The sequence below is a fragment of the Canis lupus genome, chromosome 6 (assembly GCF_048164855.1).
Source record: "Canis lupus baileyi chromosome 6, mCanLup2.hap1, whole genome shotgun sequence".
Taxonomy (NCBI): Eukaryota; Metazoa; Chordata; class Mammalia; order Carnivora; family Canidae; genus Canis; species Canis lupus.
Window position 1 is genome coordinate 76,280,334 of NC_132843.1, and position 27,817 is coordinate 76,308,150.

General features: G+C 31.8%; 1 protein-coding gene and 1 long non-coding RNA gene across 14 annotated transcripts in view; one reads left to right on the forward strand and one right to left on the reverse strand.

The window, feature by feature from the left end:
- Positions 1-27,817, reverse strand: part of DENND1B (DENN domain containing 1B) — a 261,096-nt gene that overhangs the window by 77,149 nt on the left and 156,130 nt on the right. For 11 of the 12 annotated variants that reach the window (XM_072831286.1, XM_072831295.1, XM_072831293.1 and 8 more), the window contains 3 exons: positions 24,781-24,826; positions 19,859-19,960; positions 7,989-8,114 (listed from right to left, as the gene is read on the reverse strand). In XM_072831286.1, coding sequence (XP_072687387.1) covers positions 7,989-8,114; positions 19,859-19,960; positions 24,781-24,826 — 274 coding nt within the window. The remainder of the gene's footprint in view (positions 1-7,988; positions 8,115-19,858; positions 19,961-24,780; positions 24,827-27,817) is intronic. The other variant, XM_072831291.1, reaches the window with a different exon arrangement.
- LOC140635954 (uncharacterized) lies at positions 5,619-27,746 on the forward strand. 2 transcript variants are annotated; one of them, XR_012033311.1, is made up of 6 exons: positions 5,619-5,723; positions 8,699-8,793; positions 13,522-13,716; positions 25,971-26,083; positions 26,798-26,913; positions 27,532-27,746. It is a non-coding gene; the product is annotated as an uncharacterized lncRNA (long non-coding RNA). The 2 variants fall into 2 exon arrangements; XR_012033310.1 differs by lacking the exon at positions 26,798-26,913 and having other exon boundaries at positions 27,532-27,740.

Here is a 27,817-nt window from a genome sequence, read left to right on the forward strand (position 1 = left end):
GCTTGATAATTTTTAAGAGCATAAAGACATCCAGAAATACGAAGTTTAAGAACCACTGATATACAGAAACAAGGCACACAGGGGTCAAAGAGCACTTCCCAATTTCAAGCTTAAGGATCAAAAGATGGATGATACCATTTATTAGAGACCAGAAATACAGAAACAAAACCAGATTTAAGAAGAAGTTGACAAAATAAATTTTGGCATATGTCTTTGGTCAGATTCTAAGCTGAGCCTGAGACAAGGATTCTTGTTTAAGTGATTTGTTGGTGGAGAACTCTCAGGAAATAAGCATTATGTGAAGCAAAGTAGGGCAGAAGGAAAAAAAACCAAACAACAATGTGGTTCCAGTTAGAAATCAGCCTCAGCCTAAACCTATGAAAAAGCACCATATACTGACCACGTTATTCCCATCTTGAAGCAAGAAGACCGTTACTTATATCCTTTATCAGTCAGTCATTAAGCATAGTCTCTCCTGGTGGGAGGAATGGAGAGAAGAATGGAGGTGCCTGGAGAGGCCCTTCCTACGTGGTCAGGGCAGTTTTTCTCTGAAAAGGATGCCAACCAGTATAAGGATCTGATTGAGGCATCACCAATGTCCATTATGGCTTGGTAAAGGCAAGCAAGATGCTTAAAGTCATGTGGGCAAAGGTAGCACACATCTAGAAACTCAAGTCTGGAAAACTTGTTCTTTAATATATATTTAGGAATTATCTGTATAGAACCAAGTATTAAGATTAAGCTCATCACTCTAGGGAAAAAAGACTGATGCAACTGAGAAATACCCAACTATAATCCAATTTATTTTCTAAAAGTTATACTGTTCATCAACAGAAAAATCAAGTAAAGAAGTATATAGCTCCGTGGAAACACAGAATAATCATGTAAAAACATAAAACTATGTAAAAAAAAAAAACCCTTCATGGTAAAAAAACTAATTGAATTTAAATAAAATCAGGTTTAAAAAAATCTGATGTGATGGTAAACCAGCTGAATCTTTTGCTCCACAGAATAGTGATGAGACAACAGAAAGGAACTAAAGATAAAATTATTTCAATAGAATGTCACACTAAGGAGCATGAAAGGATGTAAAGAAAAAAAAATACAATTTGCACTAGAGTAGGAATGAAGTTCTTATTACAGAGAAAAGAACCATATCTTCCAGAAAGGAACCAACATTACCTGCCATTAAAGAATTACATCAGTCAATAAATACATACTAAGAATGAGTCAACAACCTATTGGGCATTCTATGATGAGGCTTGGTAGATAGTATGTTCTTAATAATAGTAAAAAACATCAAATTTCATACTTGATTTACCTGTTAAAACAAATAAATCAGAGCAGATTCAAGATTATCCACAGAGTAACAAGTGTCACACTCACTCCCTACTATAATGACTAATAAGTGGGAAATAAAAAGCTGCCATTAGAGCCAGTGTACTACAAACTACATGTCATTTTTACCTGATGGTATTTAAATAAGACCCATCAAGTAGTTGTGGTAGAAGAATGGCTTAGAAATGCCTTCCAGAGACATTAATCATGTCTTTATGGAACATGCTTTACCTTTCAGTCTTAGATTCTATCTTCAACATAAAGAATTCTCTCTCCTCTGAAAAACCAGAGCCTTTTGTATCTTTCATTTAGCACTTATTTTCTAAGTTGTATTAAAAGTTATTTTTATATTTTTTATCTGTGTATTTTTGAGGTCTGGGACTCTATCCTTATATATCTCTGCATTCCTTATTTAATACTCAACATAGTACTCTGTATCCTGAATATTCAATAAATATCCACTAGCTTATTTGAATTATTTTTACAGGATAATTAAGACATAAAGACATGGAGGAGATGAGGTTGAATTAAGTTAATATTTTTGTGTCTTTACAGATGGCTATCTTTCAAGTTCTATATTGTCTTCTGGAGTAGGAACCTTTACAAGAACAAGAAAATACTTAAATACATAAAAACTTAGATCTTTATGCTTTAAGGATATATATGACTTAGTAAGAATTCATTTTGAAAAAAAATAAAGGTGTCATGAAGAATGATACTATATAAAAATGTGAACTATAATAAACAAAGCATCAACATAATTCTTATTCAGTTCCCTAATACACTGGGGCTTAATATGTAATGTCATTGTTACATAATAAATATCAACAAGCAAAAATGTCTTTAAATGAAGACATTAAATGAAGGCATATGTCTTTAAATTTTTAAATCTCTTAAACATTCTGTTATCAGTTATCTTAAGGTAACAGTCAAATATATTCAGGTTCTCACAGAAAATAACATCTAAAGATTTTTCAGATTATATAGCATTCGTCTACCAAGTATCTCAATGCTATTATTATGTAAGCTATCATAAGTCTACCCTCAGAGTTTATTAACCATGAAAACAACACTTTTTGTATTGCTGAAAATTATTGAAGAAAAAAAGCCATATATTAATATCATAAACTTTAATCATTATTTACAGCAAAATCTTCTCTCTATACATATTATTATATGAGCTTGTCCTAAAGTTATTAGATCTGTCTTGAATAAAAATAGCTATCAATGTACTATTTGCCTATGATTCAGTTAAGATGAGGAGAGAAATTTATTTTTCTAAATTAGGCACAGCTGTTTCTAGCATTCTAGTTAAATGTGAACACTTAAAAAGATTAATGGAGTAATGTATTAATTTTATACATACTATTAAAAATTTACATTTTTCTTTCCCATAATTTAAAGAAAAACACTCTCTATTCTCATGAAACATATTACCACTGATATAAAAATGAAACCCTTACTATTAGAGTCCCTAGCTCTACCTATCTCATTGTAGTGGTGCAGAATTCTTACGTTTTTGCTAAAGCAGTTAAGCAAAATTCCATTTCTGTTAAAAAAAAAAAAAGGAATAGAAAGAAAGTACCATAAAAACAACCATATTCTATCAGAAAGCCAAATACACAACAAATATTTCTTTAGTTGCAACCATCTCTAAAGTCAAAAGGTCCATACTCAACCTTGGGTAATGAGATGAATGGATGCCTAAAATGTTTTAGTAACCATAAACCAAGAGGGGTGAGCAAATGTACTTTTCAACTTGGATTTTTAAATCTCTAACAAGTTGACAGTTACAAACCTGTTAAATGGAAACTCCAAGGCAAATATTTAGTGAATGGCCACTTAAATTATGGATGCCAATCCTGTGCTTAAATTGTCTGAGTTTAATCACAAAATATAACATTATTTACTGATAATGTTTAAAGGTATATAATCCAAAGGACAACTCTTCCAAATTGCCAACCAGAGGACTAGATTACTAGCCAATCTTTATTTTAAAAGGAATTTGTTTTTTATCTATTAGCAAGACTCACTGCTGCCCAGAAAAGCTTGAGTGACTGAAACAAATGACAGCACCCTAAGTATTCAAAGGACTAGATCTGAGTGTTAGTTCTATGATCCTAGACAGGATAATCAAGTATGTGCCTTTGAATGTAGTAAGCAATATTTTGACTCAGGCAAACATTTTTTTAGCATTTGCTATTGGTCAAAAATCGACCTTTTATTTTTAATAGCTTGTGACATAAATGATACACAGAGGTACAACTGATGACCCTTTATTAGTTATTTAATACATCACTTAAAAGCATTCTCATGTTTATAACAGTGTTTTTCTTTTGAGGAATAAGAGGAGGGTATTTTAGTTTTGTTAAAGGGATTTTCCTCCCCAAACTTACTACTTCTAAAATGTCATTTTAAATAATAACAGCTAATATTTAAGACACTGATTATATGCCAGACACTGTTCTAAGTAACTTACATTTATGAACTCATTTTATCCTCTAAACAACCCAAGAAAAATTATTACCTTTTTTTAAAGAACATATGAGGAAACTACAGCACTAAGAGATTAATTTGCCCAAACTCATACAATTAGTCAGTCACAGGAGGAGGATCTGAACCCAGACAGCCTGGTTATATATAGAGTCTGTGTTCTCATCGCTTTTCTTCAATCCATTTAGTACATTACTTTGATCTCATATTTTTGAATTTTAAAAAGTAGCTAACTTGCTGTTGGCTAAAATCTCCCCAAAAAGCATAATATCCACTGTTTTATTTAAAACACTTCCTAGGGCACCTGGGTGGCTCAGTGGTTGAATGTCTGCCTTTGGCTCAGGTCATGATCCCAGAGTCCCAGGATTGAGTCCCACATCTGGCTTTCTGCTCTGCAGGGAGTCCCTCTGCTCCTCCCTTCTTCATGCTCATGCTCTCTCTCTCTCAAATAAATGAATATCTTAAAATCAATCAATCAATCAATCAATCAATCAATCAATCACTTTCCAACAACTTTAAGGAGTTGTATGTTTGTATACTTTTCTTTATAATTAAGAGCAGGCACAATTTATTTGTCAATCGGGCCAGTGTGTCATTCAGAAGGTGTTAAGTGAGGAATAGGAGAAGAGTCACAACATATTTGGAGTCGTTGCTCAGACATTTTAAGTTTAATTTATAATAGAAGTTCCTCTTTGGCAGCATTTAGCATTGGTATTTAGTACTTGCATTTGAAAATGGAGATTCAAGTCATCCTGAGGGCTTTCCCTCACAAGCCACATCTGACTGGCTTCCCAACAACACTACAGAAGTCAGAAGGAGAAGGTGTGGTCTGAACAGTGGCAGTACCCCAGGTCGAAAAAACCACAAATGGAAATACGGAGCACGAATAACAAATTATTTCTCCAATTTATACACACACTGTGGGATGCTTATACCATGTGCTCCTTTTGGAAAAAAGTCCTAAGACTGCATCATTTGTTCTATCTTTCCCTACGTGTGTACTGAATACCTTCCATGCATCTTCATTTCAAAGAAACAGAAGTTCAGGACATTTATGTCAAGGAGAGTCTGAGACAGTAACATAGGCCAGGGAGGGCAGAGACATGTCACACTGGAACAAGAATGGGACTATGGAAAGAACAGATTCAAGTGCGGCCCCCACTATTTACCAGCTACAGAAACTCAGTGAGGTTATCTACACTCTGTGAACATCGTTTTCCTCATCTTTTTTTTTTCATATTTTATTTATCCATTAGAGATACAGAGAGAGGCAGAGACACAGACAGAGGGAGAAGCAGGCTCCCTGTGGGGAGTTGGATGTGGGACTTGATCCCAGGACCCCGGGATCATGACCTGAGCTGAAGGCAGCCGCTCAACCGCTGAGTTACCCAGGCGTCCCATCATCTCCCTTATCTTTAAAATGAAAAGGGTAAATAGCCTATCTAAAGGGTCTATTAATGCCTATTAATGCCAGCAGGTACTTAATGGTCAATTTATTGTTTTAAAGAGCAACTAATAAATTACGAGTTTCAGTCAAAATAAGACTAAAAGAACCATAATAAATAACACTCAAAAAAGGGAGAAGAAAGGTGTGAAAGAAAAGTAAGTATAATCAATTCACAGGAAAATGTGTCAGTATAACCAACAGCTTCAAGGATCAGGAGGCCGAGGTGGCCATTAAAAGCAAGAAAGATAAGAGCGCTACCAGGAAGAAAGAACATTAATGGCAATAATTTGTTTGGAATGTTTGGAAGCCTGAGAAGCTTGGGACATTTGGAACTTCAGGCAGAATTCTCAGCACAGAGGTCAAAGTTTAGGAAAAGAAGTCAAGACAGACAGAGTGCCTGGCCATCCCCAAGACCTGCAAGGACAGTCATAGGCCTAATCTACAGGTTTGGTTTTGGAAGGCGAGAGAGATAACATAATAAAAAGAATGATGTGCTTTTATATGTATATAAACAATCATGAAATTTGGAAAAGTAATACCTTGTTAAAAGAAGTGTTCATTTAAAGCTATTTAGTAATGTTTTTTTTTCCAGTTGTACCCTAATAGCTAGAGGATACTACTGAGATATTTTATGAAAAGAGACAATACCATGAAATAACTCGAACTTCTAAATGTGGCTCTTTTTTAAAATATCAATCAAAGTATATTAAAGACATATGCCTATTATATAAATGTCCAAAAGAGTTAACAAAATAAAAAGTAAATGTACTTTTAATGAATTAAAATATAGAGTAATTCATTAAAATGTACCTTTAATGAATTAAAATATAGAGTAAAATATAGAGTAATTAAAGATAATGCCTAAATGACAACAAAAATATCCACAACAAAGAAACAAATAATTTTCTTTAAAAACTATTTCTTTGGAAAATAAAAAAAATTGTTTAAATATAGTTAATATACTTTAAAAATTAAACTTTCACTCAAGATTGAGTCAAAAGAAATGTAGAAAACATATAGGATGAAAATACTGTCCCTCAACTTCCAGAAAGAACTACTAGAAAAAAGGAAAAAAACACCAAAAATAAAAAGAAAAAAGGTAGATAATTTAACAAACAAATTTATAAGATGTGATTGATAAACAGGAAAGATATTCCCTGATGAAAATATGTATTTTCCTATAGAAATTGGAAATTTAGCTTTGAAGATTAAAAAAAGTAAGCCAAAGTCATTGAAATCTTGGACCCTTAGCTTCTCAACTGATTATTTAAATCATTTAAGAAAATTTTCTCTTCAATTTGCTTTCCTCAAACCTGAAGTCCTTCACATATTTAAAAAGGAAAACAAAAATGTAGCCTGCAAAGATTAAAAATTATTTAAATGTGGCAAAATTTAAGCTAAGTGATACTTCTAAATTTCCCTCCTGTAGTGTAAACTTGAAATCAATATGTTTTTTTAAAAAATTTGACAACTGGATGATTTTTATAATTTTATTAGTATAGATGACTGGTTTCCAGTCTTTTAAAAAAGGAAACCATCTAACTGTCAATGATTTTTAAAGACTCTCCCATGTGATTCCCTCATTGTATACTATGTGCAATATTATGACTTCTACAATGCTTTAAAAAATAGACACATATTTCAAAAAGATTAGCATGCAAATTAGACATATGTACTTCTCTAGAGACAGCAGTTGATCTGCCTATCCATTTAAGGACTCCTAGTAACTCAGTAACTCCTCAGAGATGTAAGAGTCATTGGGTGGGAACTACTAATTGAGAAGTCAGTTTAGAAAGGATATAACCCATTCACTGTGTGTAGTGTTTCATAGCTTATGATAGGGTTCACACACCAATTCTGAAAAAGTAGACCGGGAAAGAGTAAGAATTCTCATTTTCCAAATGAGACGATCAAAGTCTATAAAGATAAGGAAATGGGTCAAAATTACATAGCTTAAGAACAGTGGAATTCCTAGTAGATAGCAGGTCTTACTACTAATTACTGAGTGTTTTTTATCCATTACAATTTATTCATTCAGTCATGGAAGGGCAGTGTAGCTATTTTCATTAAAATCAACTAACATATTTAACCAATAATCCAGAGAAAGAAACAAATATATTTTTATTTATACCTTTTTTGGACTATGTAAAAATTTGCCTGGCTACAATTCTACAGAATAATCATTTTTAGGGTATTAAAACAAAAAGAAATGCCAAAATGAGTTATCATATGCTAAATAGATAAGCCCACTCAGAAAAGTGTTATGGAATAGGAAGACAATAAACTTCCAAATACTGCAAAATTTGCAAGCTCCAATATTTTTAAACTTTCATTTTGTCACTTCTAAATGCACTAATCTATAAAACCCAAATGTCTGGTTAATTTCTTCAAAATCTTAAGATCAGGTACCTTCATTAAAATGCATTAACACAATTCATTAATTAGTTAAGAGGGAGGCAACTGAGAACACCATGTAAGATGATGTGCAAAAGAATGTGGGAAACAGTAACTGAAGGTTACTAAAAGAACTAAAACTGAAAAGTCAAGGAATTGGACACAGAACATAAGGTCTTAAAGCATATTATTTTGGATTTTGAAAGACCTTTATGATACTTTTTTCATGTGTGATATTAAAATGTTTCTTTTTTCTGCCCCATTCCAAAGAACCATAAAAAAGCAAATTAAAATAGGGATGAAATAAAATGCTTACAGGTTTGTATCTCAGTGCATCTCTGTAGGATCCAAACAAAGCAGCCTGCGCCCTAAGAAACGCCCTAGCTACTCCATCACCCGTAGCTGTAGACTGCTTCTTCAGTTTATTTTTCAGGGCCGAGACCTGCATGACAGAGAGGAACAGTTAAATTAACACCTCAGAAATTGGTACAGCGAGGTACGAACCCAATCAGCAGGCAAACCACAGTGTCTGCAGGTCAGCCAAAAACTCATCCTCCTCCCAGATAGCTTATCTTTTTAACTGCAGAGAGCACCTGCTGGTCTGTTAATTGAAACGAAAGCAGGAGCCCATAGTAACGTGCTAATGCAAATTGGTTTATGCTCTCTTTTTTTCCCAAGGCCTCTTGACATAAATAAGCTTTAATTATTTTACAGTAAACTGCTTGTGAGCCACTTTTCTGCAGATTTTTAGCAATTACAACATGTGTCTACTTGTTTTGAGATGAAGCCGGTTGGGTATCGTTCATTTCTGCCATGTAAGGTTATTTGTTACACAGGTCCTCCAGGATCACTTACCATTTAATTTTATTTTTGGAAGCGTCATTTGCATATGTAATTTTCTAGTCATTTGTTGAACAGTTTTCACCATTATTAGACAAAAAGAGGGGGGAGAAGTTAAAAGTGATTGAGAACCTATCATGAGTAGGTTATGCACATGTTATACACTGTCTCATTTAATTTTCACAGGCTTCTAAAAAAGACTTCATATTACCATTTATGAATGAAGAAACAGGGGCTCAAAGATGTGAATCAGTTGGTCCTCAGTATACAGGAAATACATGGTAAGACTGAGATTTCAACCCAGTTCTGTCCAGTTTTTTCCATCACAGTGTGCTGGGTTTGTGTTCAATGTCATTGCCTTATAAGCCAGTAATCAGATTAAAATGTTTTTAAATCAAAGAAAAATTTATTACCCAAGGGTTTGCATAATTTTTTCAAGCATCTAAATTTGTTAAATTTTTAAAACATTTTGATCCTTCAATTTCAGGTTCTATTATCTTAGAGAATGCGTATTATTTATGAATGGCCCTTACTCAGATGAGTATTTTATAGGTTAGTCAAACTCCTGATGTATACTTTTATTTTTTTAAGGGGAAGCGATGTGATATGTTCCTATCATCTAATTCACCTGACCAATTCTTTACACATTATGGAAAACCACACTCCCTACACTTAAAAAATATTGGTGCTCATATACATTCCTTATTGATGCTTTACATGGGAACATGAAGTCACATAAAAACTTTGTTTTCTTAAAAAAACAAAACCGGGGGCAGCCCGGGTGGCTCAGCAGTTTAACACCGCCTTCAACCCAGGGCCTGATCCAGGAGTCCCGGGATCAAGTCCCACATCAGGCTCCCTGCATGGAGCCTGCTTCTCCCTCTGCCTGTGTCTCTGTCCTGCCCCCCCCCCCCCCCCCCGTCTCATGAATAAATAAATAAAATCTTAAAAAAAAAAAGGTGGGAGAAATTGTGGTTGGATTGTTCCCTTAACGAAGCATATCCTTACCCTTATGAAACTACCAGATAACAAAATAATGTCGTTTCTCCTTTACATATATATGCAAAGAATGGTATTTTTTAAATTTCTTTATGCAAGCAGCCCTGGCTATTCCTGTAGATGATGATTGTAATTGAAGTGTCAACCTAATTAACAACTAAACTTTGAATAATGCTAATGAGAAATGAACACAGCATCAGAGGAAAGACCAGCTCTACAGGTGATAAACCTTCACAGTAGTGACATTTTCCAGTGTAAAGTCACAGTTACTGTGATCTGATCAAAGAAAGAGACCCCCATTGGGTCCAATTATAACCACAGTTTTGAAAAAATTATTGAGTTATGATGTTCATAATCTATGCAGAAAGGCCTTTGCAGTATAGGTCTTCTCCCCATAGCTGTGATCTTTTCAATTTATATCCAAGCTCCATAGATTCAGATAAAAGTTTGGAGCCTAATTCATTTAGCCCACAAAGTGCATAAATCAGGATTCATTTAAGAGGAAGTTTTTATTATTAAAATCTAAACTCAATAAATGCACATTTTTAGGTAACCCACCTATTCAAACAATAAATATAGCTAGATGATGAAAAACCATATCTTATGACTTAATGTCTTATTTCTAAAGTTTATAATCATGTCATTTTTTAAGCTTTAAATGTCTTTAAGGAAAACCAATGGGAATGAATATCAACACGTGTATTTAAAAACTGCTCCCCCCAAAAAAGGCTAATGATGGAAGTATATCTTATGTATTATAAAAAGTAAATGGCTGGGTTATTTTCAAATTTTACTTTTAAAAATAAAAATACTATTTTAAATGTCATGCTTTACTTACATCTTTGCAAAAGAAAATTCCTCAAAGTGCATTCTTCTATAAAACATGAAATTGATAATTCAGTTCTCCACAAATCGAGTATTCTTAAGATAATCATAATACATGCCCACAGAGAATGGAGGTAAGTCAAACCATGCCTTAGCCTTCTTTACTCCAAATCCTTCAGTGCTGAATTCAATACCGCTTAAGCTATCTAGGATATTAATCATATTGCCACAAGCCCTACCTAACGAAACCGTAAATATGGGGCCTTCATCTTCAAAATTAGCCAGTCAGTGTAGTTTCTGAGCTCCCTCAGGAGCTCTGCAGAAAATAGGAAAAAAAAAAAGAAAACATTTGTTCTAGAACTGTGTTGTCCAATACAGTAGCCACTTGGAATGTGACTAGTCCAAACAGGGATTTAAGTGTAAAATACACACTGAAATTTGAAGACCTTAATAGCCCCCAAAAGGTAAAATATGTCATTAATAATTTTTGTAGTGATTTCATTACAAAATTTTTTTTGAATATTTGGTTAAATAAAATATATAAAAATTAATTTCACCTATTTTTTTTAGTTTTTAATGTGGTTACCAGAAAATTTAAAATTGCATATGTGGCTCACATTTCCATTGAACAGTACTATTCTACATGAGCATACTATCTAATTTCATATAGAGATGTGAGACTAAAACATTGCCTGGTAAGAAATATGGTCACTTTGTTTCTTTGCCTATTTCTACATTATTTCAAGCTTTACAAACTGCTGGAAGAGAGGTTTTCCTTGACCTCTTCTAGGCAGGTTTTGACTATCAGTAGGTAGATCTACAGTTGTTCCTGTTTTTCAGAGACCAAGAGAGCAGGTGAATTAAGTGGTTTCTAGATGCACAAATGAATGCTCAAAAATAGCTTGTAAAAATGAAATATAGTTTTTAAAATCAGTTTTAGACAGAAAGATATGACTCTAATATAAAGTGACTGGGTCAACCTTGCTGTTTCCCTGTCCTTTGGATCACTGGAGTAAATTATCACCAGTTGCCAATGCCCTTTGCAGTGCTAATTAGCTTTTAGCAGTTTCTATCTATAAAAACGGTGGTGTCTCTTTTGTACTTTTTCAATATTTGGTCTGGGAAATAGCATTTTCTCTTTTAACTTCCAAACTTCTTAATTTAGTTAGGAAATAAATGTACATGTTCTCCCGGAATCCCAAAGTTTATAGTCACATGTAATCCTGAACCCAGAAGAGCATTGGTAACTTTAGTCACATGGCTATTACCACACAATCCCATTATGTGATACCAAAAAAGTATCCACTATTTTCTTTTTTTATTCTTTTTTTTCTTTTTTTATTCTTAAGAAAGTAAGCAAGCCTCAATCTCCAATGGCTAAGGATTACTTGAAAACTGACATCTGATTTTATTATGTCATTCTTTAGTCTGTAAATAAATTATCTTTTTAAGTCTTATTAGGTATTATACTAGACTCCCAAAAAAGTTAAACAGTGAAAAGAACTTCAGAAATAGACATAATTTCATCACTCTTATCAAATGTTTAAATTCCTTTCACACAGCGAGAATTCAGCCTTCTAAGCATCCATCCACTGGAGGAATTATAACCTGGGTTTAGCACAGCGGGAGTTCACTGCAACATGAATAATATTACCACCAATTCTCCACTTTTACCCTCTTAACACTAAAGTGACTATGAATAAAAGTAGGGAATTACATGAGTAAACATAACAAACAGGTATAAATTAAAAGAGTGCAAGGCACGTGCACACAGTGTGAGTAAGGAAGTAATTATGCCAACCGGGAGTTAGGAAGAGAAAACCTATTAAAGGAGCTAAGTTTTTCAGAGAAGTGACAGATTTTTCTCTTGACTTTTAGATGTGTCTTTTCACGAAATGTAAATTAACCCCTCTACCCAGAAATTTTAATTTTGCTTTCTGGATCACAAAATAAACATGAGGGTAAAGAACAGAAGGTAAAAATAAATGTCCAGAAATAGTATTTAGATAACCTACACAACTCTAAAACACCCCTCTGATGGTTTTAAATACCTCCTTTGATGTAACTACACTGTACTGGAGAAGCCACACACATTTAGAAAAGTCGCAGCTTCAAATAATTATCCGCTTTAGAAAAAAGTTACGAAGATAAAATATTTTATTCTCCCTTGAAACATATTATGGTCAGTACATGAATCAGATTTTAAATCCCCACATTTCTTTAATCCTTCTAATGTTCTTTTTTTTTTTTTTTTTTTAGAAACAAAATTAACTTTACCTTCTTAATTTTCTAGCAAGCTTCTACTTTAGGATTAAAACAGTAACCATATCAAATGAAAAGCATAAGATATATTTGTGGAGGGTATCATTACATTGTCTCTTTGTATGCTTAAATTACCTATCAAAACCTAAATTATTTTTTTTAGAACTTCAATTAATACAGGGCCAGTTCTCACTATTTTCCTTTCAGAAGCCATTATGAAATTAAGACAACCAAACTGCTCTTATCCCACACCTCAAGCCCAATGTCAGGCCAGTGTCTCTAATATCAATGTCACTTCCATTCATTCAGTAACTCAAAGAGGAATCTTGCAGGTCCTCCTCAACACTTCACCCTTTCTCTCATCACCCACATGCAATACATCACCAAGCACTGTAAATTAGACCTCTGATGGAGATTCAAATCTGTCCACTTCTCTCTACATACCTGCCACTACCAAGTTCAAGCAACTAGCATCTCTACCTAGACTACTGCAAATGGTCTCAATGATCTTCCTGTTTCATTGCTTATTCCCAGTCATCTTCAGGACCCAGACCCAAAGAAGAGATTTTTCGAAGTTAAAGTAGATCACACCAATCTTCTGCTAAATATCTCCAGTGAATTTCCAATAAAGTCCAAATGTCCTTAACAAGAGCTACAGATCCTTTATGATAGCACCTCTTGCATATCTCTACAATCTCATTTTGGGTTTCTTTTTAAATTTTATTTATTTATGCATGAGAGACACACACACAGAGAGAGAGAGAGAGAGAGAGAGAGAGAGAGAGAAGGAGAATCAGGTTCCCTGCGGAGAGCCCCCAGTGCGGGGCTCCATTTATGCAAGGCATCAGATGCTCAAACATTGAGCTACCCAAGTGTCCCATACAAACTAATTTTGCATAACTCTTTTGTTCATCTTACTGCAGCTATACAAGATTTCCTTCCATTTCTTGGATTTGCCAACCTCTTCCCCACAGTAGAACCTTTGTACATGCTATTCCTCCTCCTACTGCTACTCTGCAATGCTTACTCATACTCATCATTCAGGCCAATTCTGGAAACAGATGTTGACACGCTGAGCTCAGCTGGACCACAAATGGCTGATCTGAGTTTTTCAACTGGTAAGAATGATATCAGTTTGGCTAAAATAATTTTCATTTTAGCTTACTTATTGCAGAGATGACTGCTAGTCCACCAACATCCACTCTCCCTTTCTTTGGTAAGAGAAATCCTAAGTTTTGACTGGCACTTGCTCAACCCAGTTACCTTGACCCAGCTATTTTTCAACATCCCTTCTGACACGGTGTGGCCATGTGGTTGCATTTAGATGAATGGAATGTGAGTTCCATGAGAGCAGTATATTATGTCTTCCTGTTCACTCAGCTCCTAGCATAATACAAGCAAATAGTAGGTGCTTGATAAATATTTGAATGACTGAATGAATGAATAAATATGTAAGTAGCAAACTGTCACACTTCTACATTAATTTCTCTAGTTCACTGGATCAGAATATCTGTGATGGGGCCCAGGAACATAATTCATTTAAAAGTTCACCAAGTCATTATATTATCAGCAAGATCCAGAAACCACTATTATGACAGTGCTCATAATATCATACATACAAAAGGTCTTTTGAATGTGGGAAAGCCATGAACTTAAAGGGCTAGAAACAAATTGGAAATTATTTTTAAAGCCAAAATTAAGGTCTTTACATTAAATATGTATGTATATATGTATGTATGTGCATATGTATGTATGTACTAGCATTAAGAACAGAGAGAAGCATGCTATTAAGATGATACGGGGAAAAAAGACATTCGGAGAAAGGCTAGGTAATTTAGTTGGAAATGAAAACCCATGAGAAAGCCAAGGAACTTCATGAGTACTTAAAATCACTAAGAGTAACAAACTATAAATCAACTTTAAAATGGCAAAGGTACAGAGACAAGGAGGAGGGAACTGCTAAAGTCTGGATCACTGCAGTGGGAGGGATAGATTCTCTTACTCAGTTAAAAAATATAGCTTGGAAGCCCAGAATTAATTAAGGTTTTGAGTTTTGCTTTTTGTTTTCTTTTGCTTTTGTATTTAAAATGCAGCTAAAAAATACACACCAAGAAAATACAAAAAATAGCAAAACCTATAGTCTACTTACAAACAACAAAAAAATCTCTTATAACCAGTCACATCTCTGAAAATATTTAAAAGAAGAGTGAGTTTCCTCAAACACCCAAAGTAGTATGCAGAAGCACAGTGACTGCCATTACAACATGGTCTCCCTTTCCAGAGAGAGGAAATAAGTTACACGCACGGCCGAAAAAGTATATATTAAACATGCATCCAGGTTTCTTCTTTTCATTACTGTAAGAGTCAGATGAAAAAATCCTAATAAAATGTTCTAAGAAGTGACTACACAGGGGCTTTAAAAAGCAACTTCTATTACAGAGATAAAAGAAGTGCAATTATGTTTCCCTTCAACCATTATTTACTGAATGCCTACTATTTACAAAGCCCTGCACTAAGGCTTGTGGCAGGGGCTACGTGCATCTATGTGTCTGAATTCTAACAGCTGGAGATTGAGGAGAGAGCATAACTGCATTTCTCTAGGGGAAAACTGAAAGCAGTATTTGTCTCCTGAAGTCTACTCTATCAAACCAAAAAAAAAAAAAAAAATACTTCTCATAATTACTCTAGAACTTGGATAAAATTAGGTTACCTTCCTAACCTGACCACTCCAGAAATTTGTTGAGGAATTTATTTACTGCTAAATATAATAAGGATTAGAGCAGAGCTATGGCAAACCTGGAACTAATATAATATTCTCTGGGGTCTTTTTTTTTTCTTTATAACACATATTATGACAATTTAACATATTAAGCCTTCATGTTAGGTTAGAGGAAATATCCAACAAACTAAACATATCTATTAACTATTCACATAGTTGCAAGAGTTAAATTTATTTACATATTTTTTAAAAAGCTGATTTTAAAAAAATTCTCTAAAATAGCCAATTATTTTCCAAATTTATTCCAAAATTAATTAACACACTTGAAAGTAGGTATCTTAAAATTTTACTTCAAGTCAGAAATTTGGGGCTTTTCTCTAGGTCTTTAGGCTTTTAATTTAATGATTTTTGGTGATTCAGAGCAATTTGTGTCTTTTCTTTTCATTGCAAAATAAAACCATTAACCTTTCCTTCATGTGATTCTCCAAAGGGTCACTACAAGAAACAGTATTTTAGATAGCCCCATTTTATAATAAAGTATTTTCAATTTTTTAGTAATTAAATATGCTTTAAACTAAATGTAGCTATCCTATAACATATCAGGGTCTATAGGGAATTGTACAATAATGCTTACGTGTACTAAAAGTCCTACAAATTCTCATAATAGAAAATAAAAAATCATTTTCCAGTAGATTATATGTAAGATAAAAATAAGTTCTTAAAACAGTGTTAACAATCCTAATTTAAATAAAATACAACATACTGATATTTCTTCACCAAGATTAGAATAGAGAGTAAGCTTTTATATAAAAGTCCAAAACAATTACTCATTACATTGTATATCATGTTTATAGGAGAGGTACCATGGTCTAGTATTTGGGGCATAAGTATGAGAGGATCAAACTATATAAACTAAAGCTCTAGAAATATCATCAACAGTATACTTTCTATGTCTTCATCTTACCTAAAATAGGGATAAGTATGGCCTGAGAGAATAATATTTTTTACAATCTAATGAGTTAAAATTATTTAAAGACAGTTAAGCAATATAGGCCAAATTCATTTTTCTGGTAATGGATATTTTAATGCATGTAACTTTTTCAGATGTCAATTTTAACTTGCTTTCATCTATAAGAATTAGTTTAAAATTGTTTTAACTTAATTTTCTCATGAAGAGATTTCTTAAATCCCATTATAATTCTAATTAGCTTAATTTTCTAACAAGAGTTTCCCTATTTATTTTTGAAATAGTTAACAATTCTCCAAATTACTTTAAAATATTAATGATAAAAATTAAAATGAGCAGTAATACCTTAGAAACAGTACATTTTAAATTATTATGTAATTGAAACTAAATTTGTGTATATATTTGGAAAAGAGGAGGTCTCAGTAGTACATTTTCTTAGACTAAAATGAACTCACTTGAAATTTCAAATGGATTTAATTCAACTGTTTCAATTTCCCACATTTAAAAACATACCACAGTAACACTGATAAATTCAACTGATGTTGTTACATAGCCCTAAAATTTTTTATTTCAAAACACTCAACTTACATGTTTGAAGGTATTTATATTTGACATAGCCACTAAAAAATAAAATCACAATGCATTTAGACAGAAAACTACAAAAGTATATTTTAATGGATCTACTGCTTTTAACAGATATTCCATGTAATAATCAGTATCGTTAAAATCACTCTCAATAACATTTGTTTTTTTCTTTTAATGATCTAAATCTATAGTGAAATGATGAAATCGAAAAACAAGTGTTCTTGTCAGAAGACAGGAAGAGAGTTTTTTCCCTTCTCTTAAAGAAAACAAAGGATTCCTGAAAGCTTTGCCCTGATTTATTTTTCCAATTTTAAATACCTTAAGAGTAGCGGAACTGCTACTGGCATGGTAGTATTTCTAACAGTCAATAAATCTAAAATATTATGTGTGAATATTGGAATGAAGCCATTAAGAAGATTACAGCATGCAACACAGCAGAGGGTCCACAGGAAAAAAGAACTAGTAATTCAGGACAACTGTGACCACTGACCTTTGAACAGCCAAGACCACTGGTCAAGCTGACACAATAATAGAGTGCACATGCATAGAAAGTCATCTAGCCTCTAAGTATAATTTAAACGCTTTGGTGAATGATTTTAAAAGGCCCCCTTTTAAATATCAGTTAATTTATTAAATAATCAAACAATACCAGTAGTAATATTTTTCAGGATTCAAGTGATTTTGTTAATTCAAATCACAAAAAAAATCAGTAAGATCATTTGTAATTTTAACACATCTCATTTAAAACATTTATAATTAGAGAAAGTATGATGTGATACTTTATCATATCTCCTACAGAACTATAAGAGATAGCTCTTGTAAAACTGATGAAAAAGCTAAATTTATTAGAGAGGGGTTAAACAATCACCTAAAATATTTTTAGAAAATGACCATAACTTTAAAACTACTCATATACTTTCAGCAAATGGTCCTAGTTCCACTCCACGGCTGTATCCACTTATTCATTTTTCAAATTTGTCTGTAAGTCTGCACTCTTTAATTTCAAGCATACGCATGGTTATATCTATAGAACCTTGCAGTGTGCCTTTTTTATGATTTTTATGATATTTTGGTTATAAACAGTTAACTGTTCCTTATAAATAAATAACAAGATGGTTCCTCCTGTCATTTTACATTTTTAGGCTCTTGTATTTTATGAGTACTATTTGACTTCCTTTTATTTTAAAGTAAATGTCTTAATATCAAACTAATTCTACTGGGAAAGTAGTACTTCTGAATTAAAAAAGAATCACCCATAAAAAAATTACTATTAAGGATTGTTTTTCTCAAGGAAATAAAATCAGCCATCATTAAAATTGACTATAAAAATTTTAATGACACAAAAAAGCTGATTTATTTCTCTTTTTTCATTTTCTTTCTTTCTTTCTTTCTTTTTTTTTAAATAAACAATCCTTTCTCCTTAGGGCATTAACAGTAGGAAATGCATTGTACATAAAGACAGTATTGTAGTTGGGACTTTATTTCATAATTATTTTCCTATCCAATGAAGAATTTTTTGATGAATTTCTAAGTTAATAACTCTAATCATTTCTAGCAGCTTCTGCAAAATTTTTATAATGAGGCAATCTACTTGTAATGAGCTAAAAGATAATATAATTCTTTACTGGTCTGGGTTTGGATTTGTTCATACATAGCATAAATTTTACTACAGTAAGATAAAGTAGTTCAATTTAATTTGTTTCAAGGTCAGCAAGTATTTTAGTTTATTTATGGGCATAGATAATCTGATTTTAACTTTAAAATCACATTTTTCCCATCACTAGCTATAAAAACAATCAAAGTCAGTATCATTGTATTTTTTGTTCAAAATTTTTAAATTCACTTTTTCAAACTCCCTGATAATGATTTCAAAGTACTTGCATAATGCAGAAAAATATATGATGAAGGATTTTTATTTTCAAATTTGACTATCCCTAAAAAAACTGGAGTTTTTTAGGAGAGTTATTTTTAACTTAGAACTATGTCATTAAGATATTTCTTAATAGCCATTAATATACATACAGAAACAGTGGAAGTCTGCATTTTTGCACCGTTCTAAGGAATACGAAGGCCCCAAAAATGCAGTTTTGGTGACTATCTAACATGAAATACAGAATATATCCTATTATAAGCTGCAGACACACACATGCACACACACACACACAAACCCTCTGCAAGATCAAAGACCAGAAGAGAACTGGCACTTAATTTATCAGCCTTTACAGACAAAAGACAGTTTTCGTCATTTCAAAAGGATCAGATGTCTTTTATGACAAACTGGGTTTGCAGTTTAATTTACAAATAGAATTCTAAGTAAGCAGTCTTTGCTCTGCCAAAGCAAATGACAAACAGTGTAGGTTTTCATTCTTGCGGCCCTCAGCAGGATAGAAAAGATTAAAATAAAACTGAAATAATTTAGAGAAAACAAATAAATGTTTCAAAAAGTTGAGGGAGATCAAAGCCAGAATTTTCTGACCCCAACTGTACAAGCATTTCTTATTATATTGACCAGTGCCATCAGATCATTAATTAAAAGGAAAAGCACTGGCAGGTGGCAGGGAAGCAAAAGCCGGTAATTGGCCCCCTTCTTCTCCTTGCCTTCAAAAACTCTCTCATTCTTTTGCAAGACATGCCACTAGGCAGACAGAAATGCCTACTTTGTAATATAATGATTAAGATGAGATGAAGAGACTTAGGTTTAAAGAAACTCTGCCTAATGAATGCATCTAGCTTTTTAATTATGATCCTACTTTTACAATAGGAATAGGATGTTCCATTCAACATCTCCTCAACTGCCAAAAGGTAGAAAATATTAAATATAGAATCTACACAGATTCCTCTCACACCCATGCACATACTCATCCCTTTTATTTCAGATAGAAAATTGGGAAAAATAAGTCTTGGTAATACAAGGGTCCAGGAGAAAACATATATATTGATATATATATAGAGAGATATATGTTCACCACAAAATAACCTTCAGACTTACCACATCACTCGGTAGGTTGTTCAAGTCATTAAATGGTGATTCTAAAGTGTTTGTGTCAACATTTAACATAACCACATCCTCCAAAGATTTATTTTTCACTCTCTGTTTAAAAAACACAATTATAAATAAACATCTTAGTATATTTTCCTTCCAAAACTATGATGAGCTTAGAAATGTAGAGAAAATTATTTTAATGATAATTAGCCTTGGGAAAAGAAAAAAGGAAAATCCTATGCTATAAGAACATATAAACCACTTTGCCTCATGAAAGTTTGCCTACAACCGTTCAAGAAGATTGGGTAAAATATCCTTAAAATAAAATGTTTGCTCATCTAAACACATTGACTTAGTTTGGAGATACTGAATATAATTACCAAAGATATATTACAACAAAAACTCACAAAATAGGCACAGCTATACTAAACCACAAAAATTTATACCGTTATCAACTGAATTTCAATCCTATGATACAGGAACTTGTGGCTTGTTCTATACCTATTTTTAACATAAATCATATTGTAGGGATAACATAAGCCAATAATTAAGACTACTGAAAAAAAAAAAGGCTACTGTAGTGAACCAAGTTTTAAATTAATAAATATTTTCTCTGTATTTCCATATCAATTCAGTGTAAGCTGATGATGAGGACTGTAAGTTGAATAAGAAAAATGACAGAACAGTAATAAGGAATTGTTGGAATATTTATCACATGAATTTAATATAAAAGATCAAATTGCATAGTCTATTAGATTAATTGACTTGTCTTTTTTGTTTGACGACTTAGTCAAATGGTCAAATTTTCTCAATATGTGGACTAATGATAGTAAATTAGAATTTCATCAAATTTTTCATTCTTAAAAGAAGAAATTTTGGTTTCTTTTTCCTATTTAAACTGATATTTATACTTAAGCAAATCATCTAATTCCATTTGCCTTATTTAAATGATAGCAAATAGTATTACTCTTTGATGCAAATAAAGTGCTCATTAATGAAATATATCTATCAATTCAGAATTCCTTAATTGTATAGGCCAGCTAGCAATAAGTCAATTAATTTCAGTGTAGTATTTTTTTCAGTATAGTATTTTTAAAAATGACATTCCATAATAATGGCCATTTTTGAGAATTATTAAATATCTTAAATTTTAAATTGGCCAAACCAAATTTTTTAAGTTGCTCAAGATTCTAGTTTCCCTGATCCATTTAGAACTTCAAATATCTGCAAATTAGGTAGAATGTTAAATTTGCTAGGGAAATGATGGTCTAGAGTACGGTATTTGTATGTGTTAAGAAAGCCATAATGTCTATGTATAATATGAATTATCAAGGAACACATGATTTTAAAAATCCATCTTGTTAAAGACATTGTAATTATTCTAAAATAAGAGTCAGAGGATGGCTATTTCTTAGAAATTAACAGAGAATCACCTACGATTGTAACACTATTGACAAAACATTTATAAATAAACTAATTCCCTTTCCCTTAATGTGTGTGTATATATATATATGTAAAAAAGGCTTACATATATAAATATGCAGTTATCTATAAATTACATACAGCATAACAACAAAAATAACCTATTTTATAAGCAAAAGTATATTTATATCAGTGGCATTTGGGTGGGGAAGTTGTGTCATAATTTTGATTTCTACTTTCAATTCTAAGTTGTCCCTTAACAGAAACTATAAAGATAATCCAGAAACCCAATGCACTTGTTAAAGGCTGAAATGAGTTCTTCCAAATAGCCTGGAATAATGGTTATATGATGCCTAAATACTTTGTGATGATACAAATGCTAAACTCTGAATAAAGAAGATTAGTATTAACATAAATATATACTTTTTTCCAAGTTTTCCTTAGTTTAAAAAAGTCCGATAATAGCTGAATATTAAATTCTGTCCAAGAGATCATTCAATAACAATGGAAAAGGTATTAATTTCAATAAATCAATACAACGAAGACCTACTACAATGAGAATGATTCTACATAAGCAACAAGGGAAAAGTAGTATGTAATTAAAACTTTCTTTAAATTTGGATTAATGTCAGTATTTTAGCTATGTTTCCCTCCAAGACAGGCTTTAACTATTTTCTAAAGAAGAGTAAAAGGTCCTACACCATACAAAATGGTACCACTTTCTCTGTCTCATATTGTTATAGCTCATAAAATTCATAAGCTTGCTTGGATCAGGAAAGAGTAATAAAAAGGAGAATTTGCCTTTTTCTTCAAGTATAAGAAAATATTAGGACAGAAACTGAATGTCTTGTTAAGGACAACAGTAAGGTACTAAAGTTGGTAAGTTTTTCTCTCATCTCCTCTCTGTATAACCCTTCCATGCAATGTAACTACAAATGTGCATCATGTAAAGCAAGGAAGTGACACAGTGGCAGCAATCATATGTTCTTGTAAAACTACGACAACTTTTATTTAGAATTGTTTGTATATCTTAAAACATATAATGCAATCCTTATCATTTGTAGCCTCCACTAACTTATTTGTCATCATTTATAGGAATTCCTCCCTAAAGTCTCATTCAGGGAGAACAAAATTTCCTTATCCTTTTTCTGGGGAGCAAATTCACATTGAAAAAAAAAGATTTTTAGACATATTTCACTCATGACTACATAAAAATAATTAAAAGAAAGATTTAAATGGATACTAATTTCACATCTTTGAATAATTATGTCTAGAAGTCTTTGTAAAGCTGGTATGTTGAAACTGTCTTGATCAAGAGAGAATAGGGAATATTTGATTCTTCCTAAAAAAAAAAAAATCTGTTGTAACTTCAGTCTAGCAAAGTTTAAAAAATTATTCAGCTCAGTCTCACATACAAAATATGTAAATAGATACATCCACATTTTAATTGTAATACCATTAATATAAAGTAAAAAGCACAAAAGATACAAATTTTAGTTAAAAAAAAAAAACCTGCCTACTAATGACATAATAAGAATGGAATTGCAGGATGTGTATCATCTTGTAATAAATTAAGGAGAAAGTTCTAAATGGTACCCAACTGGTTTAAAGACATTCTTGAAGTTCCTAATATACCCTCTCCTTAACTATTAAACAAAATAAACTAAATAGAACTGACTACAAAGACAGTTCAATAAATCGAGAGTATAAAAGGTACAGACATTTCAGCTAATCTAATCATGGATCTAAACAGTCCCATTTAATCATGAGCCAATTTAAAATCAGAATGGACCATTTCTCTAAGACAATACCGTAAGAAGTAAAAAATTCTTAAATTTGCTCCTTAGAAAAAGTACTGATTTTCTTTATAGGTATCCAACATATATGTGTGATAAATGTAATCAGATATTTAAAACATGCACCCACTTCCATAATATTTTGGAAAAGCTGAATCAGTTGTTTTAAAATTTGATATAAAACCATTATGCAAAAATATAATATCAATAGGTACAATAAAAAACTTTAAATATTTTTCATCTGCACAAATAAAAAAATTTGTGTCCTATTAAATACATTAAGAAGAGATGTGCAGTAATATCAAAATTAAATCTGATGACTTCTTTGAAACATACCAACCTACTAAACTTAGATTTTATACAGTGAAAATACTGATGAATAAAATACCAGTTATATATTCCAAAATCAAATAATAGACTAAGTACCTATTCATTCATGTTTTGCTTTATGCAAATTGACCTTTCACTGCCAGTAAGAACAAGTTTCCTAAAAATTAGTAAACATAGAGATGCATAACCTTATCTAATAGACTTCAAAATTAAAAACAAAGTAAGTCTATTAAAGAAATTCATTAAAATGTATTCTTTGTTAATGACTTAACAAATGTTTCCCTAGTATTCTGCAAAAAGAGAATGACCAAAACCAGAACACATGTAGAATTCTCTAACTCAAGAAGGACTACTATAGGAGGAACATGACTTCTCCAGACATGATCCTCACAAGTTTTAAAATAATCAAGGGGATCTTCCTTGATGAGCAAAGTGAGTACTGATGTATAGTGTATACAGTGACAACTAATGAGAAAACCAAATCTAACTCATTTAGGAGTTACTGATTATGAATTGGTTATAGTTATCAATTAGGAATTGGCTTAAAGGTGAATATGCACAATCAGCAAAAGAAAAAAAATAAGAAAGAAAACTGAATAAAATTGAAATCAGCTAGTATAATGTAATGATGCCATGCAACTGATCCAAGTCTTTCGTTTGGATCGAAGTCTTTTGTTTATTTATTTATTTTTTTTAGAATCTAATCTTCTAACAAGTCTTCTCTGGAAATCTCTCTGATTCCATGCTCAACGTATTTAAAGTTCAAAGTTTTTCACTATAATGATGACAAGTCACAAAATCATTTTGAAATGAAGTAATAACAATGCAAAAAAATTAGTGAATTTTAAATCTCCAACAGGACTGAAAATTTAAAAAAATTTTAAAGCTATATTCTAATTTAAAACTTCATGATTAGTGTATTAAAATCATATCTTGAAAAAGCACACTGATAAACTGGATCATAAATGTAGCTTGAAAAATAAAAACATTTTCCCTTTATGACTCAGAACTACATAACCTCTGACCTTCAAAATAAGGCCTGAAAAAGAAATAGATATAAAAGATCCCACATGACATAAAGTAAGTGGATCATCAAAGACTATGATTTTAACATTTAAAACTTACCTCACGACTTTGATCAAAATTAACATATTTTCCTCAATTTCATGCCATTGAAGATGGTCATTAAGTATATTAATTAAAATGAAATTATTCCAAATATTACCTTTTTGAAAATGATCATGTAAGTATACCCCAAATATGAAGCTAGTCACTGCTTTATACTATTCAATTGATACTCTTTTAAAACACAACTGTTTTAACTATTATTTTTATTAATTAATTTATCACTCATGTATCTCATGTCTCAATGATACTTACCTCTATGAGGCTGGAATGTATTCCAATCAGGTATGGCATTGGAGCGCTAAATTAAAGATATATAATGTATATATTTGTAAGTTCATTAAAGCTATAACAACAATATAAGTAATTCAGAAGATTTACAAAATTAAATTTTTAAAAAGATTTTAATATTGAATTAAATGTATAGTACTAATATAGCCCATTAGAGATATTTAAAATTATTCAATATATAAAAGTCAAATTTAATCTGAGAGGCCATTAATATATTTAAATTAAGGTTGTTTTGCATAAAAATCACAAAATAATTTATAATTAAAGAGTGGTAATGCCTAAAAAAATTTTTTATTTATGAAGAAGATTAGAGTTTAGGCCATAGTCTGAGTCAAATCTTCCATACACTTCCTATTAGATATAGCCTAATTATCAAATTTATTCATTTTTTATATACTTTTTTATTCAATTAGATTCTTATTTCAATGAATTTCTTAATATACCATCATTGTTTTGGTGCTACTATGGCACCAAAATATTTTGAGTCAGTCACCAAATATTTATTGAGACTTACTATCTACCAAGCACTATTTGTGAATAAGAAGTACAAAGATACCAAGCTCCTCCTCCACTGTTATCACTCACTTTCTATTCTATCTTTCTGCTCACGTACCTTAGGCTTTATTGAAATGTCATATATTCCTATTTATCCCAGCTTCACTTCTATTAATAAAATAATTTTAACAAATCAAAATATTCTAATATGTTTAAGAATAGCACTAAATTAATTCAGCAGATAATCTGTGGAGCACACCAGGTGCTAGAACCTGGGCTATGGGCTAGATACAATAATAAATGATATAAATATAAACAGAATATATTCCCTTGCAGATCTTATACTCCATCAGACGATACAGACATTAAGTAATTTTTGTAATATAAAATCGGGCTTACAAGTAATTTCAAAAACATTTCTCATGAAATACAAAAAGGGAATTTCCAACTTGACATTTTAAAATTAAAATATTATTTAACAAGAGAACATGAGAATGGGCAGATGTCTACAAAGGTGATAGAAATTATGCAAATAAACAGCTATTTAAAAATATAACATTTTTTGACATTTCTTGTATAGACATCTCTGTGTTCTATTTAATGCAAACATTTTGTTAATGAAAACAGTCTTTTTCAAAGAATCTGCTTAATTTTTCAAGCATCATTTTCACGAACAGAGTTGAGCTGTCCAAACTCCAGCATATCCATTTTGCTACTGAGAACCAATCACAGATAAAGCTAACACAGGCACCTCGAAGATCCAGTTTTCAAGGTAACCTCAAACAGCTCCACCTTTATTTAAAGATGGCTTAATCACTAATATATATCCATAATTCACTAAAAATAAGGATGGTTAAAGTTTATACTTGACTCCACATTATTCTGTTCATTACTTATTGTACTAGATTCTATCTCCCTTTTGTTTAGCTTTGTTCCTTCCTATTTTTATTTATTTATTTTTAATACAACAGACCATCTGGAATTGATCTGATATTCTGGATCACTTGACTGAAAGTTAAGAACTATTTATAGGCCTTGATATTCTTAAGACCTAACAGATTTTCTGCCTTCAAAAGGAAACAGGAGAAATAAATGTGGACTGTTCCACTTCTGCTTAAATAAAGGAAGGCTGATTACTTCCCTTGTTCAAGTTCTCATCTCTGGAATCCTTTTGGGACTCCGCAGAAGACATAAAATATATGTCACTAACTATTCTGGGCTCTCACGACTGGGTTCAGAACATTTTCACAAAACAGGGTAGCAAATCCCAAGATCTTAAATATGTCAAGCTGTCCATGTCCAAACAGTACAAAATTACCCAAGTTACTGTGCAAACTTCCAATTCACACTAGGTTTATCCTACCCACAAAATTTACAACATAGAAAGTCCATGGTATCTCCAATTTTGACACCCGTTTTAATATAATGGTTTATCAAAAAATATATAAGCCACCTAAAATTAACAATTATTATGTCTATTTTACAGATGTTGGATGAACATTAAGTAGATCAGACTTCAAAACTTCAGAGCCAAAAGTAGTAGCTAACCTATGGAAGTCCTATGAAATACAGCTAAGATAATACTTTTAAAACCTCATGAAAGTTAGTCATTTCTTGGAATACAAAACATAAATGGTTAGCAGTTGTTAAGCTAGAATAAAAATCCAATAAAGGGTTCCTATGTAGAAGTTAGTAAGAAAGTAACTCATAACTTTTTCTGTGAGATTACTGGGTATCTATGTGTTCTTATCTCACTAATTACTAACAAAATAAAAAATAGAGATTTTAGAACTACAAATGTTATTCTTCTAGAGCATAATTTCCTAAAATAATTATGATGTTTTGCATACAGATTTTATAGAACATTTTTATAGACAAATTTTATATTTTATAGACTTTACTGAATAGTTTTTTCTTTCTCATGAAAACTGAATGTGTACATCCTAATATTAAATCAGCGAAATCTCACAAAAGTAATTTTGCAACCCTAGCTGAAATCTCCTAATTAGAAGGGTGTTAATAAGTCAGGAAGAGATTCTGGCAACACAGATGTTTTATCATCCACATGCAAAATTGTCCTAGATCTTTCTGTCAATGAAGTTATTTTATAAAGATAGGATACAAAAGGCTCTGTTATGACTGCTGCTTCTTTTGCATAGCAATTAATCTTTATTCAAAAATAATTACCATGTAATAGCTTTTTTTTTTTTTTCTTTTTAGGTTTTCTTACAGAGACCACCCATGGGCACACAGTAACAGCAGTGTATTAACTTAGGGAATCTCAACAGCATAATTTTCTATTTATATTTAAAAAAAAATTCTCTTAAAAGCTAAATCTGCTCCTTTCACAGAAAGAAGAGTCAGATAGGTAGCCTAAATAAAAAAGTGGTTCAACCACTCTTGAATAAATAATGGATGACTATAATTGTACTGGTCCTATAGTCATAGTACTTCCTAGGCATTCAAGGACTCAGAAAGGCTAAGAGTGTGTGTATGGCAGTGTCAT